This window comes from Pollachius pollachius (assembly GCF_949987615.1).
Source record: "Pollachius pollachius genome assembly, chromosome: 3".
Taxonomy (NCBI): Eukaryota; Metazoa; Chordata; class Actinopteri; order Gadiformes; family Gadidae; genus Pollachius; species Pollachius pollachius.
Window position 1 is genome coordinate 4,798,541 of NC_136936.1, and position 22,043 is coordinate 4,820,583.

The 22,043-nt window shown below is 39.1% G+C and overlaps 2 protein-coding genes across 2 annotated transcripts; one reads left to right on the forward strand and one right to left on the reverse strand.

Annotated features, from left to right (window-relative positions):
• Positions 1-1,624: 1,624 nt before the first annotated feature.
• LOC307072697 (extracellular calcium-sensing receptor-like) lies at positions 1,625-4,705 on the reverse strand (the record flags this gene model as incomplete). The annotated part of the gene is made up of 6 exons (XM_079732111.1): positions 4,563-4,705; positions 4,164-4,452; positions 3,306-4,058; positions 2,998-3,225; positions 2,681-2,804; positions 1,625-2,526 (listed from the first exon to the last, which is right to left on the reverse strand). The coding sequence occupies exons 2-6, from the start codon at positions 4,416-4,418 to the stop codon at positions 1,625-1,627; spliced, it is 2,262 nt and encodes a 753-aa protein (XP_079588237.1). The 5' UTR covers positions 4,419-4,452; positions 4,563-4,705.
• A 7,261-nt stretch (positions 4,706-11,966) lies between these two features.
• LOC307073215 (extracellular calcium-sensing receptor-like) lies at positions 11,967-15,484 on the forward strand (the record flags this gene model as incomplete). Its single annotated transcript, XM_079732918.1, has 10 exons — positions 11,967-12,058; positions 12,270-12,567; positions 12,683-12,769; positions 12,888-12,995; positions 13,067-13,233; positions 13,357-13,834; positions 13,946-14,176; positions 14,262-14,385; positions 14,473-14,945; positions 15,050-15,484. Exons 1-10 carry the CDS (start codon positions 12,000-12,002, stop codon positions 15,482-15,484), a joined length of 2,460 nt encoding a protein of 819 aa, XP_079589044.1. The 5' UTR covers positions 11,967-11,999.
• Positions 15,485-22,043: the final 6,559 nt, after the last annotated feature.

Sequence of the window (22,043 nt, forward strand, 5' to 3'; positions counted from 1 at the left end):
AAAAGGATAGACCATATAGTAGGCCCATATCGTACCTGGAACAGGTTAGAGAATTTGGAGTGTCTGTGAAGGAGAGCAGAGGACTGGAGATCTGGCTATGGATGGAGAAGACCCCTCCAATAGTGATGTCTCCTTCCTTGGACAGCAAATAATGCTCTGGGCTCCTCAGCATCTGACAGAGTGGATCTCCATCTTCTGCCCCAAAGGCTCCTAGGATCACATGCAGAAGGAGCAGCATTGTAACGTTGAACCGCTGTGAACACAGTCCAATCAATGGACACACGCTGCAATCGGTCACATCAAATGTTTAACGCCAAAGCTTTATACACATTTGTGAACGTCGATGATATCCGGTTGGCGAGGGGCCAAAACAGAGCTCAATGACGTCCGATAGTTCCTGTTATTCCCTTAAAGGAAATGTGGCCGCCATTTTCTATGTTTTCTTTGTTACACGGCCGCTGCTGTGGAAACAGTTACAACCGTTTCTAATTGACAATTATTTATTTTTTTTAAGCGGAAGCAATCAAACCTTTTTTTAATCAATCAAACAATTTTTTGTTGTTATATTTTGTGTCCGATCATTATAAGTAACTGTGTAATAAGCAGGATAATGCCAGCGAGCCTACATTATTTTTAAATTAACCCTGAAAGGGTGAATCAAGGTCCTGCATCACCCTTCAGGGTTTATTTGTTTATTTGATGGCACTATAGTGCACCGTCACTGAAGATTTAGTAGTTACAGTTGGGGGGAAAGATGAACCGGAAAGGTTTCAGTGAAAGTGTACACATTCTTTGCACTATTATATTTTATTGTTTATTTTTAGATCAGTACATTTCTTTATCTGTTGTGCACTTTATTGTTTCCTTGTCTCTATCTGTTGTGCCTGTGCACCTGATCTCTTTCACCGTGGGATATTGAGAAAAGTCTTTTCGACTGCTTTGTATGTTTGTTACATGTGAATAAATTTACAGGTATTGGTATCTATATACCATAAATTATCATAAAGTATGTAGAACACACATATTCTGTATTACTTAAGGTTTATAGGGGTTACACACACAGAGACACACACATAAACACACACACACATTTGTGAATTGATTAATGCATACATGCAATAATCCTTCTATTACTTAGTCAAATTGACCATGGCCAGTTATCCCAGTGCATCAATCTATGCTGGCAGGGAGATGGAGAGAGGCTCCCTTACTCTTGATTCTATGATGTAGAACTTGAAGCAGCTTGATAATTTGATTAATTGTATGTACTCGCATGATCTTTCACTTTTTGGTAGTATCGTCATGGTCGAATGCACTTATTGTGAGTCACTTTGGACAAAAGCAATGACATTACATTAATAGAATGTAATGTTCATGTTTATGTTAGTTTTTATGCAATGTTACAACTTTGACAATCATTTTATTGAACTTTTAAAAAAATGCCTCTATTTTCTGGACATCTTGGATATAATAACAAATATTTAGATCAACATCTGATACTGTTTCATATATTTATTCTACAAGTATTTCAGAATAAAAAACAACAATATTCAAAAGTGAGAAGTAAAGAAAATTTGAAATAATATTTAATTTATATTAGATAGTCATATCTTTATTGAAGTATTTATTTACCTTTTCCCATCATGTGTTTCTTTGTGTTCAGTTCTGGCTTGAATAAAATAATGAAGCATTTTGGGGCAAATACACATACAAGTAACCCATAACTTGAAGCTAGCATAGCAAATATTTCCACAGCTACAGTGAACTTCCCAGGAGAACTGACATAAGCAGGGATGAAGGTGATCCAGACTGCACAGAATATCAACATGCTGAAGGTGATGAATTTGGCCTCATTGAAGTTATCAGGCAGCTTTCTGGCCAGAAAAGCCAGTATGAAACACAACAAAGCTAGGAGCCCTATATACCCCAACACAGCCCAGAACCCTATAGGGGATCCTAGGGCACATTCTAGAATGATCTTATCCATGTAGATTTCCATATTTTTAAAAGGATAGGGAGGGTTGATTGTTAACCAAAGTATACAAATCACAACCTGTATGAGAGTGAAAGCCAATACACTGAGTCTCTGCTGAGTTGGACCAAACCATTTCATAACATTACTGCTAGGTAGTGTAGCCCTGAAGGCCATCAACACCACTATAGTTTTCCCCAGAACACAAGAGATACAGAGGACAAAGGTGATCCCAAAAGCTGTGTGGCGAAGCATACAGGACCAGTCTGAGGGACGGCCGATGAAGGTCAGAGAACACAGGAAACACAGAGTCAAGGAGAAGAGCAGCAGGAAGCTCAGCTCAGAGTTGTTGGCCCTGACTAAAGGCGTGTCCTTATTGATCAAAAACAAGTTTGCCACAATTATAGTTATAAGTACCCCAAACAAAGAAAAAAACACCAGTACTATTCCCATTACTTCTGTAAAAGTTAGGAACTCAACGGTTTTCAGAACACATTTATCTCTGTTTTCACTTGACCAGAAATCTTCAGGGCACTTTGTGCAACCGTTAGAATCTGCAATGACAATGTGACTCGTCACGCGGTAGGATTCATCAAAAGAAAACATGTATTAAAGACCGTACCATGGCGTACTTCAGTATTATGCATAGGGTTACACAAACAAAGGACGTGTGCTTTACAGGTATTTCATGGTGTGTGATATGCATACCTGTTGTGTTGCTGATTTCACCCTCAGCACAAAGTATACAGTCATAGCAGCACACTGGCTTCCCTTTCTGGAGGACCTTGCGAGTTCCAGGGGGACAGCTTTCACTGCACACTGACACAGGCAACTTACAAAGACAAGAGGAGGGAGATTTTACGACAAAATTATTATTTCTCTGTTGACATATAAAGGCTAATCTGTGTGGCTAATGGCCGCTGTATATTTGCTATTTATTTATTTAGTGGACACATTTATCACATGCATCCCTGTGTATCCACATATGTCACAATCTAAGCAATATATGAAAAATATATATCTGCCTCTGTCTTTCCACCAGGCCACATTATGTCCTTGTTCCTGAGGACAAACTTTTCTCCAGGAGGTAATGAGGCGTCGTAGTAGCCGACCGGTTTAAACTGGACCGAGCCATCGGCCCCACGCTGCCAGTTCACCACCTCATACCGGGCCACGGCCGCGCCAGTGCTGTCAAACCACACCTGATCCCCGTTCTTTATGGTGAAATTGACCATCTGTAACGCTTCCACTACCTAGGAGAAGAGAATGGATTGTGTTGATATTTCTTTCTTGTGAGGGGTGAAAATCCATTTGCACATCCAATTTCCTTTACCTGCCAGGGATGCACTTTAATCATCTTGTCGCACCCACTGACGCTTGTGCATATGAGTAAGCGGTGCAGGGAATGGGCCACAGCATAGATGGCTTTGTAGATATTGGCGGAGTATCTAAGCTCAGGCACATCATCATTGTAATCCTTTGTCTCAATCAGATCAAGGTTGTCTTTACATTGTGTATCCATTGAAATTTCACTGTTTGGCTGTTTGCATGGAAAGGCAGATTCCCAGAACCCTTTAATCACAAAATCCGAAAAGCCACTGATATTAGCTTTCTGCACAGCGAAACCAAGGGACCCTCCTAGCACACTGAAGCTTGTGGGGGTCACCAGACTGTCTGCAGTGATCCAGGCCTCCACACCAATGAACTGCAAGCCTGTGATATTATGAACACTCAGCTGCTCTAAAAGGTTATTCATTTCCACGTGGGCCAAGAAGCCAACGATTACTCTGGCCGTACTCTTGCGAATCACTTCCACCACTTTCTTGAGCTTCTCTGGTTCTGTCCTGTGGAACTTCTCTGTGTACTCCACACATACCCCTTCCTCCCGCGCGGCGGCGAGGAAGATGGCCATGCCGTTGTTGCCATAGTCACTGTCGCTGTTGACGGCCCCCACCCAGCTCCAGCCAAAGTGTTTGACCAGCTGGGCCAGAGCCCGGCTCTGGTAGAGGTCGCTGGCGATGGTGCGGAAGAAAGAGGGATATTCTGTCCTGCTACTCAAACACTCACACGTGGCCGAGTGACTGATCTGAAGAAGAAGACAAAAAAACATCGCAAGGAAAGGTTGACTAGTGTGAACGGGGTTTCAGCAGTTCTCGGTAAAGCACAGATTTAAACCGAGGTGCCAACCTACCACGGGTAGTTTGAAAGGTCCGGTGGTGCGTGACAGAACAATAGTCGAGGAGGATTCAGACTCTCCAATGATGGCGTGCACAGCGGATTGACCGGAGCAGGCGCTTTCCGAAGTCGCTTCAGCGCCGTTCATGAGGGCCATGGCGGCACGCATTGAGGATAATGTGGAGCCACAGTTGTCATAGATACGATATCCAATAGAAACATTGGGAAGAAGATAGTCACTGCTATTTATCTCCTCAATGGCAAAGATCATAGTTTGTGCAAATCGAAACTCTCTCAGATTCAAACTGTAAAATAAATGATTCATAAAGTGCTTGATTATTCTATTAAATCACAATATAACCACATTCATCATTTAGAGTCATTTTGCAATTCATACAGGGAAATCATACGATACCTTGAGCATGTAAGCCGTGTAGGTGTGTCTGTAAAGGACAGTAGTGGCTGAGTGATTTTGCTGTGGATAGAAAAGGCTCCCCCAATGGTAACATCTCCCTCTTTGGACAGGAGAGGGGACTCTGGACTGCCCAGTATCTTACACAGGGGTGCCTTGCTCTGTGCTTCGATTGCTCGCACCAGCCAAAGGATAACAAGCACTAGCATTACTAGTGACAGTTTAAAAGTAATGCCTAAGTGACAACACTTACACATCAAGTCGAGCCGAGTTCAACCTGGACATGTTGGTCTCTATAATGTCAACTTATAACCTTGAAGGTTGACTGTAAGGTTGCCATGGTCACTTGGCAGCCAATCAGGGAGACCGGTTGGATGAGACAGTCTCAACAGGACGTTGCAGACATCCGATTATCATTGTGATATAACAAGAATGCATGATTTACAAAGTTATCTAATAGAGCCCGTTGAGTATCATGTACTTTTGACGTAAACTTTTGGTTTATATTTTGAAGTGTAAAGCAACCTAAAATGGGTTTGATTCCTTGAATACAATTTTACAATTTTGGATAATTGAATTGAATATCTAAAGAAACATAATTAACCCTAACCCCAGCAATAAAGGGGGAATTATAATGATGGTGCCCATTCTTGTCCCTATGCCAATAGTGTTCACATTTCTGACACATTTCATTTGACAAATAAATGGTTCTATATTTATAGAAGGCAAAGTGATGCTATTCATACACATCATGCATTCAACCATTTGACCAGCTACGTTGCCTATATTTGATCTGTGTAGGTGATAGAGATAATTGATAATTGAGGGTTACTATATCTGTATGTTATCAATTATCTTTTCATAGAAAACATTTTTATGATGAAGAAAAACTTAAAACAGGCATGCCATATAGAGTCTTTGAGCACTGGGAAAAGTGCTATATAAATTTGATCTATTATTATTATTAGTAGTATTTCCGGCATCTCCAGGTTGAAACAGGAGTGGGCCTTATCCTGTCTGGGGCAAGTGCAATGGCTGGCAGAAGTTCCCTTGGAAATATGTCCTCTGATCTCTGTGTCTTGATGGTCAGAAGTTATGAGTTACCTTCAAGATGTGACATTGCGGTATCTCCATCACCAACCGTACATGGTATTGGACAACCGGTGATGCTGCACCGCGAGCGTCACTGTGGCGCCCGCAACCTGCAGAGTTACTCTCCACAACATCTGCAGGATGTGGCCCTTCCTCAAGAGGGAAGCGGAACCGTAGATTCCCTCACCAGCTTCCGCAAGAGGCTCAAGACTCACTTGCTCAGAGTTCACCTAGACACTGCATAACCTCCTCCCTAAGAAAATACGCAACAGGGATATCCTTAGGCCTACCATACTGCAAGGTGCTGCACGTTTGACATTGACAACATGTATTTTAACTCATTGATTAAATGTTTTATTAAAGCTGTATATATATTTATTGATTGTATCATGTCGTCTTTGTACTTCCAACGCAAAAATGTACATACATTTCTGGTGCTAAATTAAACTGTAGTTTTGCTGAGGAAAACCCCAATCCTTCATCCTGTCCCACAAAGTAGAAAGTACAAAAATATATACATACATAGAATATGGATCCTATAAAGTTATATTGGAAAAGAAGAAGAAACAAAATACTAAATTATTTAGTTCTGCACAAAATATACCAAATGTAACACTGCAGGAGAGCTGGGATGCCTAATAATATAGGAAGTATAATTAAAATGTATTGTTGCTAACAGGTCTTGTTGCATCATCTCGAATGATGCAACACAATGTTGACATGTCAATACAAGTATGTGCTTTATTTAACCACAAGCTGTCAATATTTTTTTTGTGATTTCTATTTGGATATGTGCATTACATTTACAATTTTGACAGTGAGGAAAAATAAACAATTAGTCCACCACACCTGAGTTAGCAAGCTACTGGCCCATGTCATTTTTAATTGGATGTTATTGTTAGTTTTCAGCTGTGGAGCTGTTTAATGGTTTGTTTGTATCGCTTTTTAGCCTTGCCCAATTAAAAATGAACTCTGTTTGTATCTGTGTTGACATAAATCTCATCTAACGCTTGAGGGCTCTGTTGAGAATAAACCACAAGGGCGGTGAACTTGACATTTGAACACTTCAGATGAACCGATACTGCCTGAAGCATAAGGGAGACTTCCCCTCCCATCGCCTACACACAACAAATCAAACTAACTGAAGAACCCCTGTGGACAGCTGTCCCCCACACTTTTCCAAGACTCCTCCTGCTGGATTCATCCTTTCATGCATGTTGCATCATGAGTCTTGTTTACTGTGGTGCCTGATGGCTGAACATGGCAGGATGGATGATCTTGACCTTGAAGCCACTTGAAATTGATCTTGAATGATACAGTGAGAGACATTGAGAAATAAAATAAATAAAAAGCTTCAATTTTGTGTTTTCACTTCAACGTGGTACACCTTGTCACATTCCACTTATTTATTCATTTATTTATTTGACATGCACAATGCATTGCTCATTACAAGTTCCAAAGTTAGCTTTTAGCTAACTTACATCTATAGTCCCTGGGCGGGAAACAGACTTGTGTTGTCTGAGTGTTATTTAGTGAACTCAACAGACTACTAATATATAATATAATATATGATTAGCATTACACTAATATTGTTATATTAAGTACAAAATGAACATTCCCACAGAAATATAATGTGTATATTATGCCACATTTTATACATTATAGAATATGGTTTCCACTTGCTACGATTTATAGTTTACAAAAAAAAATGAGCACCACGAAAAAACGAATTAAAATTTGTGGATAATCAGTGGATAAACTGAATGGTGTTCAATATTCCCAGAGGCCAGAGAGAGAGAGGGGGGGGGGGGAAGGGGGGGAGAGAGAGAGAGAGAGAGAGAGAGAGAGAGAGAGAGAGAGAGAGAGAGAGAGAGAGAGAGAGAGAGAGAGAGAGAGAGAGGGTGGGGGGGGAGAGAAAGAGAGAGCGAGAGCGAGAGAGAGAGAGAGAGAGAGAGGAGGGGGGGAGAGAAAGAGAGAGAGAGAGAAAGAAAGAGGTGGAGAGAGAGACCTTTGGAGATGGAGCGCAAACAGATGTAAGGCAATGTTGCCCTCTGCTGTTATTACTTTGTAATAGTCCAGTTATATCCCTCCAAGATCCATCAAACGTCTTTCAAATAGTAATGATTTGAATGACAAAACATGAATAATTATTATTCTCTATAAAATATATATTATTTGAAATTACACATCTATAAATATATATAATGTTAGTACACACTAACATTTTAATATTTATTTTTCATAAACGTTCACGTTTTAAATTGTCAAACCCATCAGGTATATTCAAAAGAATAGAAAAGAAAACAAGATGAAAGTATTTGGTGACATGTAAAATCTGCCATTCAAAAGAGGCATGATGGGTATCTCTCACTGACGTAAGCAATGGACAACACTAACATTTAACATAAATGTAACGACTTCAGACAAATCAGTAAAGAATGAAATAAATGATTACATACATAAAGGAATATAAAGAAATTTGTAAAGATTGACAATATTGAATTCCGTGTGTACTGTATGGAGACAAAAAACAAGATGGAAAGAAATACTTTGTTACCACTACATTTATTTTTTTTATATAAATTGTTTGTTGTACTTTAGTTAGAATTGAATAAAAAATGTATACATTTATATTACATATTTATTACTTGAACCATTGTCAAACACTCAATGAATGTTCATTAATTTTTTACTTTACTTTTCTATCCATATATTAGTATAAACATAATATTAAAAGGTTTTCCACATATTAGGCTTCATACAATAATTTGAAATTAACAAGAAGGGACCTTGCTAATTAATTATTGCAACATTTCTCCTGGGAGATGCCAAATGAATGAATTTTCCAGACCACACCTGTTGAACTCCTTCCCTTAGCCCAAGGCCCAGGTGTCATCATTGTGTCGACGACACCTGCCTGCCTTTGCTTGCCCAGCCCGCCCCCCTGGTTCCCACCCTAGTCACATGGGTGAAAGGTAAATTAGCAGTTCTCCGATGATGAAATCTTTTCCTCAGTACAGTAACCATGTCACATGTTTTTGTTACACTTGACTGCCACAACATTTAGGCTTGTTTGGGCATCCACCATGTGCTGTAGGGGGTATTTCCAGGCATGTCAACAAGTTCGCCAACAAACCGATCTCTGATCCTTATGGGAACGTCTCAATTTAATCGTGCTTCTAATTAAATGTTTTCGACTACAGTAAATGATGTAAATTGTTGTTGTGTTTTAATTTCACATCTATAATGTAATTTATAAATTAGATATAATTGTGTTAGTTTTATAATATAACCAATTATTCTAGAATGATAACATTCAAATAAAGGCCTGTAACCTTAAGTTTTGTTTAAAAAATGAACAGCAAGCATTAAAGTCATTTGAAATATATAATATTTAATATATTAGAAGTATAAATGATGAGATGTACAGTATTACGCCCCAAAACCTGAAACAGCAGACAGTACAGGATAGTAAAACATATTTTTTTGACATGGTATAAGGAATAACATGAAAAAAAAGTGCTACAAGTTCTCCCACATTAAAGTGTAAATCCATGAATCCAACTGATAAAAATTACATTTGGCAGATGTTAATGAAAATTTGTTTTCAGATTTTAATGGCAATTCGTTTCGGTTTTTTAAATGTCAAAGAACCACATCATATTCTGTTCTATAGTTACACATCCAAACAACACAACATTATTCTTTGTTCTAACAAACAACGGTGTCAGGGTTTGGGTGCTTCTGAGCCCATGGCATCCATTCAAAGCCTGAAACTCTCGCTTTCGTAATTGATCATATTTATTTCTCTGCATATTGTTTCTCGTTACCCTAATGGAGTGTGTTTGTGGACCATGCTTTCTTTCTGCTGCCAAAAAAAAGGTATTCATGAGTGGGTACACCAGCCATTTCCCCTTCTACAGTATCACCTTTGAACCAAGCACCAAAAGGCCGCTTCTGGTTCTCTGTCTGTGTAAGCCAGTAGTAGTCATGTAAACCCTTTGGGAATGCTCTCTTGCATGAATCGCCAACAATTACTTTTCTAATACTGTTCAAATAATCCATTTCAGATTAGTCTAATTGTATCTATGCAAACTATTTTAGCAGCTTGAAAAAAAGTGAACACTTATTAGTTTACAACGACAAATATACGGCAAATATATTTAAAAACTTTGTGGCTCTTCACTCAAATGTTCATCTGTCCGAGTGGTAATAGCACAACACACATGGATGCAGAAAATAATATTTATATCCGAGAAACGGAGCCCATTATCATCTACATAGTATAGCAATTCATGGACTTCCCAAACCAGCTACATTCAATACTGAGAGGGGCTTAACCTGTTGTGCTCCTTAGGACTACACCATGTGAGATTTTCTCCACTCAGACTGATTTATTCAAATAATGTTAAACTAAATATTAAGAATTTGATGTGGTGAAGCTTTGCGGTCCCCATACACATGGTGGTGGACCATAATAAGCCAGTCTGAAATCAGGGACATCCTTATGTTATTTTTTGCATGTACCTACTGTAGTGAAAATGTATAGGTTGAAAATAATGTAAAATAACATGCACATATTTTTTTCATAATTTATTTATACTTTGGAATATAGAAATTCTTAATTTGAACTTGAATGTCCTCAAATTGAACCTTATTTCTATGCAGTTATTATTTGTAACAATCACCACCAACATTAGGTGTAGTTTATTAATAAATAAATGAAGTGATTGATGAATAATTAATAATCTTGAAATTTTTCATGCGTTTTTGATAATTCTGACAGCCTTCACTTTTCATTGTATCTAATCCGTTCGCTGGCTTCGGATTCCATTCACTGACTTTATAGAGGGAAACCGCATTCTGCCAATAATGGCCCTCAAGGACACCTACCTGAGTGACTTAATTGTTCACTCTACGTGATCAGATAATTTTCAGTGACACTGAAGCTAGCCCTCTTGAGAAATCAGGCCTCTTTGCTCCCTAAAGACTCAGAGAGAAAGAGTATCGTAAATCACACCAGTGGGGAGCACATTAGGAGAACATGGAAAGCACAGGCCTCAGGCAGTAAAACATGCACTTATATGTTTAAGGATAATTTTCATAAGTCTCTGTAGTTTATTGTTGTCTAGCCTGAAGGGGTGTTGATCTTAATGAACCACTAATTTCACCGCATTTAAGAGGCAAGATGAACCCCTAGACCATTCATGCCAATGCGATTGAAGGTGGTGTGAGATACCTGCAAGGGTTAGTCATGAGTCTCTCGCTATTTACCATATAGTATCATTTCAAATATCTTCCAATATGTCATTGGTTAATCTCCTTGCAGAAAATCGGATCACTGAAAATTCATAGATTACATTCCGATTGGAATAGTCACAAGATGCATTCAAAAGGCACCAAATCCATATATCATATCAAATCACGATTCACACTTAATAAACAATTTCAGAACACCAGCGATGTTAGGGTGAGGGTTAGTTAAGCTGGCATAAGCTGTTGCCTATGTAGTGAACAAAACATGTCTCTTCTGTCTCGGTTCATCACTAAAGCATGAGGCCCATTCAGGCATAACACTATGTATTTTGACAGCAAACAACAGCTCCCATCTCTCTGTATTAAGATCCAATGTTCACTCCGTAAAGTTGTCCCTGACACATTGTTTTGAAAACGGAGTGATATCTTTTTCCAATGATCATCTCGCAAGGGAGATGGGTCCTATTTTGTTCAAGCGATCGAAGCAGTTAGCACATATAAAGCCTTCTCAACTGACCCTGAAGCGAGGTGTACTCTCGTGCATCTCCTTATATTGTGATATGATATTTGAGGAGGCTTTAGGAAGAGCTGCTTGACTAGAATATGACACGTTTTTTTAGAAACATTTAGGGGCTGGCTCTTTTGTATATGTTTGTTTATAATTTGGGAGATTAAATAGATAGTCTAATACGTTGATCTTTTTTCTGTATCCAGAACTTGTTTCCAGTTCTTTTTTTTTGATTGTTGAGATTTAGCTCATTATTGAAAATATGGATCGAATGTCTAAAAAACCATTGTCCAATCTGGTATATTAAGACCAGTCTCAACTGTATCTTTGTCTAGCACAACCCTTGTTTTAGTATTGTATAGAGAATGCATTTCTTGAAAGTTACATTGATGAAGCCCAAGGCGTCAGTTAATTTGCCAGACTATTTACATTTACATGTGCTGCTGTGGGGGATATTGTCAGTTGTGTTTAACCAGGTAGAAACCAAGGCTCAGCAATGTAAACTTATACCAGGGTCCAAGTCTCTGCCTGTTCTGCAAAGAAACGGGGATATCACGCTAGGAGGTCTCTTTTCTCTTCATGACATGGTGGTGGAGCCTAATCGTTTATTCACCACCATGCCACCACACCCAAGGTGCACCAGGTAAGAACTTCAGGGTTAGAGGATGATTTGTTGACATATCGCTGTCGGCAGGAACTCCAGCCTAAGGCACACTAACTCAAGATATCTATTTTTCCCGTCAAGTATTTGTTACCTGCATGATTCATTCTGTATAAATTGTGAACTAATTGTGAAACAAACCATCCAACTTCCATGGACATAGGAATACCTATTGATTATTTTTTTCTTCAAGGTTCAACTTCCGAACATTTCGCTGGATGCAGACTATGATCTTTGCAATTGAAGAGATCAACAGGGAAGGGAAACTCCTTCCAAACGTCACTCTGGGCTATAAGATTTATGACTCATGCAGCACACCCTACCAGGCCTTGAAGGCTGCCATAGAGCTGATGGGAACCGAGCAAGATTCAGAGGTAGAGATGGTGGATAATCACATGTGTCCCGGGACTGTTCCTGTGGTGATAGGAGATGGAGGCTCCACACAGTCACTAGTTGTGGCTCGTTTCCTTGGAGCGTTCCATGTGCCTCAGGTCAGACGTCAAATGCCCACTGTCCATTCACCTGAAACCATTTAGTCTTTGGAGGTAACTTTTTGAAAACACAAATGGAAAGAGCTGTCATATGTAATTGTTTTCCTCCTCTCAGGTGAGCTATTTCTCCAGCTGTGCTTGTCTCAGTAACAAAATGGAGTATCCTGCCTTCTTAAGGACCATGCCTAGTGACCTCTTTCAGGTGAGGGCATCAATGTACTATCATACAAAAAAAAATAAAAAAGGTGTATTTCAGCATTTCTACCTTAACTATTGTCTTGTGCTGATGTATTCTTTACTATTTGCTGCTCTGTTTCAAGGTGGATGCCCTGGTGCAGCTGGTCAGACATTTTGACTGGACATGGGTGGGCGTAATAGCAGGCGACGATGCATATGGTCGAGGTGGTGCGACAATCTTTGACAATGAGGTAAGTGATGTCTTTATATTTCTAAAAGTATTGCATTTTCTGAAAATTGAATTGACCCATTGCTCTTAAAGGTTCAGAAGTTTGGTGCCTGTGTGGCCCTCCATGAAATCATCCCTAAGAACCATGCAAGAGATGCGATGGCCGCTATTGTTTCCAGGATTCGATCCTCAGGGGCTTTGTTGGTCCTGGTGTTTGCGGTGGAACAAGATGCTGCAGCTCTGTTTGATGAAGCACTCAGGCATGAAGCATTGTTTTTTGCAACCATATTGTCTTTAGCACTTATGCTTCTGATTAACCTGATTTTTGTTTTGCATTGTATTTACAAGCGCAACGCTAAATGTGTCATATGTTCTGTCGTTAGGCAGGGGCTGTCAGGGATACATTGGCTGGCGAGTGAGGCATGGAGCACCGCATCTGTCCTCTCCACCCCTAAGAAGTACCAACACATCCTCCAGGGCACTATAGGTTTGGCTATACGTAGAGCACAGATCCCTGGCCTGCAGGACTTTCTGCTTCGCCTACACCCCTCAAACTCAGATGCTTCTGAGAATCCCTTTCTGATCCCTTTCTGGGAGGAGGTCTTTGGGTGTCGTCCAGGCGAAAGGACTGAAGATTTAAGGGAAAATGAAAATTATAAACCTCCATGTTCTGGTACAGAGGACCTGAAAAGTATAAAGAACATCTACAATGACGTTTCCCAGCTAAGGATTTCTTACAATGTCTACAAGGCTGTTTACGCAATTGCACATGCGATTAAAGCTATGAAGAGCTGTAATGACGGGGCTGGGCAATTATTACATCAGGCTTGTTCAGAGGCAACCAATATACAGCCATGGCAGGTGATTTGCAGATTATGGTTGCACATCTAGAATGTATTAATTCTAGAATACCATATTTACACTTAGAAAGACAAATTAACTTGATTTCTCCCCTACCCCCCCTCTCAACAGCTCCTTCACTACCTAAAAGAGGTGGAATACACAAATCAGTTTGGGGATGAGACCATGTTTGACCAAAACGGAGACCCCGTAGCTATGTATGATCTGGTCAATTGGCAACTGGGATCAAATGGAGAGATGCAATTTATAACCATTGGAATGTTTGATGGGACAGCAACAGCTGGCCGTAAAAAACTCCAGCTGCAAGATAATAACATTCTTTGGAATGACAACAAGACAATGGTAAGTAGTGTTTGTGTGGTGATATGTGTGACGTGGCTGTAGGTGTGTTTTGAACACTGTGAGTGTCTCTTCCATTATCTCTAAGGTTCCTCAGTCAGAATGCAGCAGTCCCTGTCCCTCAGGCACCAGAAAGGCCATCCGACCAAACTTTCCTGTATGCTGCCATGACTGTGTGGTCTGCAGAGCTGGGGAGATTAGCAATCGGACCAGTAAGTATCCATGTATATATTAATACAGTGACCTACCTGGAACATTACATGCCTTAGAAACTAAAGCTCTGTTATCCTTTTCCTCAGATTCCATAGAGTGTGTGCGCTGCTTGCCTCTTTTTTGGTCCAATGTTGAGAGAACAGCCTGCTTTCCCAAAGAAGTGGACTTCCTGTCCTTCAGCGACACCATGGGCAAAACACTGACGACTGTTGCTCTGCTTGGCTCCTTGTGCACTTGTTGGGTTATCTTTATATTCTCTTGTCACATATCTACTCCTATAGTTAGAGCCAACAACTCTGAGCTAAGTTTCCTGCTGCTCTTCTCCTTGAATCTGTGTTTCCTGTGTTCTCTGACCTTCATCGGCCGTCCCTCAGACTGGTCCTGTATGCTTCGCCACACAGCTTTTGGGATCACCTTTGTCCTATGTATCTCTTGTGTTCTGGGGAAGACTATAGTGGTGTTAATGGCATTTAAGGCTTCACTTCCAGGCAGCAATCTTATGAAATGGTTTGGACCAGTACAGCAAAGAGCCATCATTACCCTTTCCACCTTGGTCCAGGTGAGGCTTTTGTGTAATGTCTACTTGTGCTATTGCTTGATTTTTGATGAAAACAGAAATTCCATTTTATTGTCTTTGAAGAACAAATATGTTTCTCCATACAGGTTATTATTTGTATAATTTGGTTGACGGTGGCTCCTCCTACTCCACAAAAACTGATGCCTAGAGAGAGTGCCATCGTTTTACTCTTATGTGACGAGGGTTCAGCTCTAGCATTTGCTCTGGTCCTCGGTTATATTGGCCTGCTGGCGTGCCTCTGCCTCTTCTTGGCCTTCCTAGCCAGAAAGTTACCAGACAATTTCAATGAGGCCAAGCTCATCACCTTCAGCATGCTGATCTTCTGTGCTGTCTGGGTGGCCTTCATCCCAGCCTACATCAGCTCTCCAGGGAAGTACTCTGTGGCTGTGGAGATCTTTGCCATCCTGGCTTCTAGTTATGGTCTGTTAGCCTGTATTTTTGCTCCGAAATGTTACATAATCTTGCTCAGACCCGAGAAGAACTCTCGGAAACATCTAATGTCAAAGACCAATGTGCAATAACATGTTGATTTTCCTGCTTTTTGTGCTGTTAAATCAAATCGCAATTTATGCACCATTTCTCCATTAGGGGGCGCAGTAAAAGTTGTTCTTTGGGCGCTGCACCGCAGCTACCCACTGCTTCTAGCGCTGCCAGTGATGGTTAAATGCACCTATGCTGCTAATGATGATTAAATGCGCCTATACTCCTAGTGATGGTTAAATGTAGAGATCCCATGCAGAGATACTTGCTACGAGATATAAATAAAGGCTATTCTCTTTGCTATTATGACTCATTATTTACAATAACAAACTTTAACACAAACTCAACAATAACATCAAACAACAGTGCCATAAGAGTTCAACAGCTACTCCTTATTTATTCCTGACAGCCTTGAGGGCATTGATGCATTACACCAAGTCCACAGCTATTTTATCAAGGTTAGTCTCATTTAGGTACAGAAGAGACAAACAATGGTATAATTAATCCATTAATACAAGCTACTAAAGATGTAAAATATTAGTGTTGAATCTGCTCAGAATTCCAGCAGATGGCGTCCAAACCCCATTTCAAAGGCCACCATATAAATCAAGGAGGAGCCCCCATTATATTCTGACTTTTCTTGATGATGTAATTTGGTTGTCAAGGCCGTTTACACACCTGACATGAAAAGGAAGGGGATTTCACATATGGATTGTTACAAATGTTTACAGATGTGGATACCCAGGGAAACAGATCAAGTTAAACAATGAAAGACCTTTACCGAAATGACAAACAAGTCAAATCCTCTGTATACCTTGGTCTATCAGAACCCAGCAGTCCATAATAAGGAAAGTAGATACTGAAGACAGCCGGTACTGTGATAAGTTTCTTCCCCATCTTCTGTTTTTAAGTCAGAGAGATTACCCAGGCATCCACTTTTTTTTTCTAACACATGGTATTTTTTCAATGCATATGATAACTTTTACCAATTTGAATAAAAATCATTGTGTACTAAAAACTGTAGAGCAATAATCATGCAAGTTCTGCTATAGTGTTCGTATTGCCAGTCGAACACCTTGATTTTGATTGATAAGGTTAAATTCTATCAACTGACTTACTGACAGATTTAGTAGGGGTGGCACTCGGGTTGGCCAATCAGATAAGGCCCTTCGCCTGGACCCGCCTATGGCAGAAGACCCTGCCCCCGGACATCTCTACAGATGTATATGGGAGGAGCAAACTAGTACCAAGCACAGCCTGATTGAGCATGTGAAAATGATCATTCATAGTCGGAGTGCCCAGCCTCAAGAGTTCTAGGTGGCACTGTCAATGACAAGATACATCATCCTGTTCAGATTTAAGCTAATTTCCCACGTTAATTTGCTTAAGAGGTGAAATGCTATAATGCCATCCAAGATAACTGCTGCAACTGAGGACTGACCTGTATTCTAACCCTATTAGACGTGAAATCCTAACCAACCCCTGCGCATATCTGAACGCAACCCCTTTTTATGGCAACATTATTGATGATATTAATATCATCATTACTGATTATAATAACAGTATGACTAATCGTATTCATGGTTTCATCATTACCTGATGAAAGTTCATGTTCATTCATTTATAGAAGAAGAGAAATATTATATTATATTATTATTTAATTTAAGTCATTTAAATCTGCACACAACATATTTAAACTATATTTCTTTGAACATAGTGTGGTGTGTGTGTGTGTGTGGATGATGGCTGGTTTTAACAGCTAGACCTGACCAGGGTCTGATTGGATTCTGGGGCTGGGCACTCAGTGAGAGATCTCCTGCATGGCAACATGGAGCACCTGAGGACATGTATCATTATCTACAAGCATTTACAATAAAAAAAAAATCCAAAATCCTTGCCCTGCTTCCTTGTCTGTAGGAGCTTCAGTAAAAGCCATCTAGGTGGATCGTGGTAACGATCCATTTTTACAAATAACAACTCTTTCCAAATTTTTCGTTAATCTACAAACACACATACAATCAAATATAATTTTGTAATAGCTTCATGCAATACTTGAAATATGCTGTATATCATCGTGTAACTAGGACATTTCATATGAAAGTGTTTATGTATTCCCTTTATGTATTACCATGATCAACTTCAGCATGATTGTGGTCATTCTTACATTTAATCAATTGGTCTTTTACATATTTAAACATATCTCAGATAACACTCTCAAGGTTTCTGCCACAAGAACTTGACATTTGAACTCTTTGCGCGTGACTGCTCCTTACAATTCACGAATGAATTGGTAAGGAAACCCTTGTAGCCTGATTACCCCCTGCCTGGTTGAAACTATTACAGAATTATTGCATCATGTTTCTGTTTACTGAAGTCCTTGCCTTACAGATGTATTGTCTACAATATCATTAAAATATTAACTAAGTTAACATATCTGATGCTAAATGCTACTAACTAATCTTTCATTCGACTTTTATGGGAACTTTAAAATTGGAATTTGATTGTGAACTCTATTCAAGTCTGAAGCTATGAAATATGTATTTCTTTATATTTGTTTATATTGTTATTTAATATATTATATTGTATTTCATTTTGAATATATTCATAATCTTTGATGATGCAATGCTAACATTAAAACCACTATGAGGTTATTTGTGTCGAGTGTGATTTGCATAATTTTTGCAACATGTTGTTGAACAGAGCAATCCCCCCTTTGGGAGGTGCTTAATCAATTAGTTCTCCAAACAACACCTGGTGAACCCCTTCTCATAGCCCAAGGCCTGGGTGTCATCACTGTGCTGACGACACCTACCTGCCTTTGCATGCCCAGCCAGACCCTGCCTCCTGCCCTAGTGACCTGGGAGAAAGATTAATTGGTAGTTCTCGGATGATGACATCTTTACCGTAGTGAATAAACAGTAACAATTAACCTTGATTGCATGGTTTTGTTACACATGACTGCATGTTTCAATTTGCAGTTGATTAAAACACTGGAGGCTACACTATGCTCTCAAAGGGCCATTTCCCAGAATGCAGTCAACTTCACAAACAAGCCGATCCCAAAGTCTTAACGGAATGTCTCAATGTAATTACTTGTCTATCCAAATGTTTTCTACCCATGAAACTAATTGACATAGATTTGTAATATTTGTCAGATATTCATGGCCAAATATCACAGTTTTGATCAAATTTTAGTGGTAATCTTTACTTTATTTTAATACATGATTTAATAAAGGCGTCTACAATTGTTTGAACTCACAGTCTTTATAGCAATACAATGATTGACAATGCATTATACGCAATTTATCTCCAACTTTTTTCTGATTTAGCTTATCATGCCTTTTAGGGATTGGCAAGAAAATGTCTCAACATATTATGTGTTAATATATGGATATGTCAATCGTGACGATTATCAAAGGTAGTTTTAGGATATTGGTTTCATTCATTCCAGAAATCAATCAGTCATAACTTGAACCACTAACATGAACATCACCGCAACCAACCAGGCCCAAGTGTCACTAATCAGATTAATCTGTGCATGTAAATGTACTGAGTCAGTAGGTTTACATGCACATCTTAATCCGATTAAAGCCATAGTTTGACTTTGCTCCTCAATTGGAAAACAGCAATTGTCCGATTATTCATGGCTGTGAGAAAATCGATTCATTGGCCAGTTCACTTCGGGTCCATGTCATTTCTCCGACTCTCTAAAGTCCAGATTGAACCGCGACATGGAGGGGAAAAGGGATTGTTGCCGTATGCGAAATCCCGCAAGAGCAGCTCCTCCGGCCGCATGCTCCAACAATCCCTTTCTCCGCTATGTCGCAGTTCACTATGGACTTCAGAGAGTCAAAGCCAGAGTCCTTTCCCCCCAATTCCTTCTCAACAATGGGCGAGATAACCCCCACTACGAGTCTTTACTTTACTTCTTTACTTGAGAGTCGGAGAACCCGACGCAGTCTTTAAGATTCATAATATCAGAGAATATCCCCGTCAGTTCGGCCGCGGCGCAATGAATGAGTAAAGATTGTTAACACGTCAGAAGAAAAAAACAATTATTTTGACTGATGTGCCTGAAGTTACTACTTTACAACCTCGTTGTCGACCAACATTTAGAAAAACATGTATTTTTAACTCAGCCTTGGGTGAAATCGAAGCGTAGTGTGTACTGATACCTTGTTGATGATGATACACTTCTTATAGGGGGTAACTACATTGGCACAACACCGGCTTCCTCCATCTTCTGCGCCACCTTTTTAAATAAGTCACGTTTTTCCGACAGCGACAACAACACGACTACCGTCACCTTCTACTTCCGGCTCACGTCCCCCGGAAAAGATTTTGAGCATGCGCAGAACACAAACTCCAATTTAAATTGGATTGATCGTAAACATGCACTCTTAATGCGACTATCAATCGAATAATCTAGGGCTGGTAATCCGACTATGAGAAACCCAATTTGATTCAATTTTAGTTTAAGGTGTATGCATGCATCTAAATAATCCAATCATAGTTGGACTAACCCAATAATTCGATTTTCTTGAGTGTCATATAAACGCATTGAGTCAGTGCGTCAAAAAATAGAGTGACCAACTGCTGGATTGACCAGGCATAGGTGAGCAGCAATCATCCTACTCAAGATGGTGATTCAAAAATAAGGCAAGAAATACAGAAAAGTAGTAAAGTGTATGTAGCAGTTTTTTTATTTGTTGTAAATCTATCTATCTCTGTTATTTACAACTCAGACTATTATTACTGGACTGTTTATTCTTAAATGAAAAAAAAAAGAATAAAACGGAATCAGATCACAAAAAAGAATTAGATTACACTAATAATGGGCATTTAATTAAACTATTACATCAATGAATGTCAAGTGCACAGTACTGATAAGCAGATCCTTCTTTATCCCATTTGCGGCAAGGTATTTTACCCTAATCCTTATCCTTCCACTTCCTATTTAGTTTTCCTTTAAGCCATTGGATTCAAGTTCATTAGGTTCCCTTTTAGCATAATTGCAATAGTTCATCGAAATGTAACCGGCATTGCCTAGTTCCATTTCAAAGTAAACTGTTGTCAAACCATTGACAACAGTCAATGGTCTGACAACAGTTCTGGGTAATGAAACCAGTTCTGGGTAATGACATTGAATACAATTAAGGGACACTAAGAAAATAGTTATGGTTAATAGCAAATGCAAGGTCTTCTATCAGCGGGCCATAGGCTCAATCATCATTATGTCACTTCATTACGTGAAAGAGGGCGACATAACAGACATTCATTTAAATGAAAATCTTTGAGATTTCCACTATAAACCATGAAAATAGTTGATATGTTAATTAAAATATAGGAAAGATTAAATATTTCCAGGGAAACATCAAACAGATAATGAACTATATTTAAGATAATTAACGAGTACCAAATAAAATAACTGGAAGTCATCTGGAAGTTGTATGGATGATTAGATGGTAAGTTAGTGGGACAAGGCAAAATCTAAGTTAGTTTGCAATTGCCTCTTAAGGCCTTCGTTTATAATTACTAATATACAAATTAAGATTACGATTAATAATACATCATACATACAATTATTTTATTATTTCTGGCTGGCTTTCTTTCTTGGTTTTTGTTCTTGCAATGGCTGAGTGAATAATGCCACTAATATCACTTAATTTAACAGATTTTCTATTGTAATGTATCTTCTCCCAACCATATATGATGTGTGTATACATCATTAGAATAAAAAGATTACGATAAATAAATTGAACATGAGGGTTTACTGAGTCTATGCAGTCTCTGCTCCCTTGGCACAGTGAAAGGAAACAGTTTTATCTTTACCTAAACAAGGTTGCAATCGCCCCCAGTGGGACACACATTAACTTAGCACATTGAGAGAGCATGGAAAACTCTGGCCTCAGGCAGTAAAACACGTACCTTTGTCAATTTCATTTTCACCAGAGTCTGTCATTTAGGTTTTTGTTGTCTAGCCTGCAGGGGTTTGGCTCTTAATTAGACACTAATTAATTCAAACACTGATCACTCAGAGTTATGAGGCATAGCAGTTTTAGAACATTTATATCTATGACCTTGAAGCCTTGATGAGCTGATGTAGCACACTTGCAGCCTTCGGCCCCAAGCTTCACTTCATAACTGGGAGATCCATTATAACATTCCTTGAAAACCACTAACTGATATACTGCTGAGAATCTGATGGATTGTCAAATGGAGAGAAATCAAATATATATTGATATAATATAATTAAATGGTACTATATTATACTAATTAATTATTAAAAATGAATACAAAGAACCAAATCTAGAATTTAAATAAAACATTTGAACTTCGGTATGATCAGTTATCTTTGCACATACAGAAGTTTGTGTCTTTGGCACTTTTGTAAAAGATTTATGAGATGGATGTGATTTATATTTCTCCTCTCAAATATGTTTTACTTTTAACATGAGTTTTAAACATAAGAAGTGTTTGAGGCTATAGTCTCCACACCAAAATTGTGACTGCCATGTGCACATTGTGCTTTAGGAGACTATATAACCTGATGTAATAACCTGATTCTGATTATTTCTATGCATTAGATTTGGCTTACGA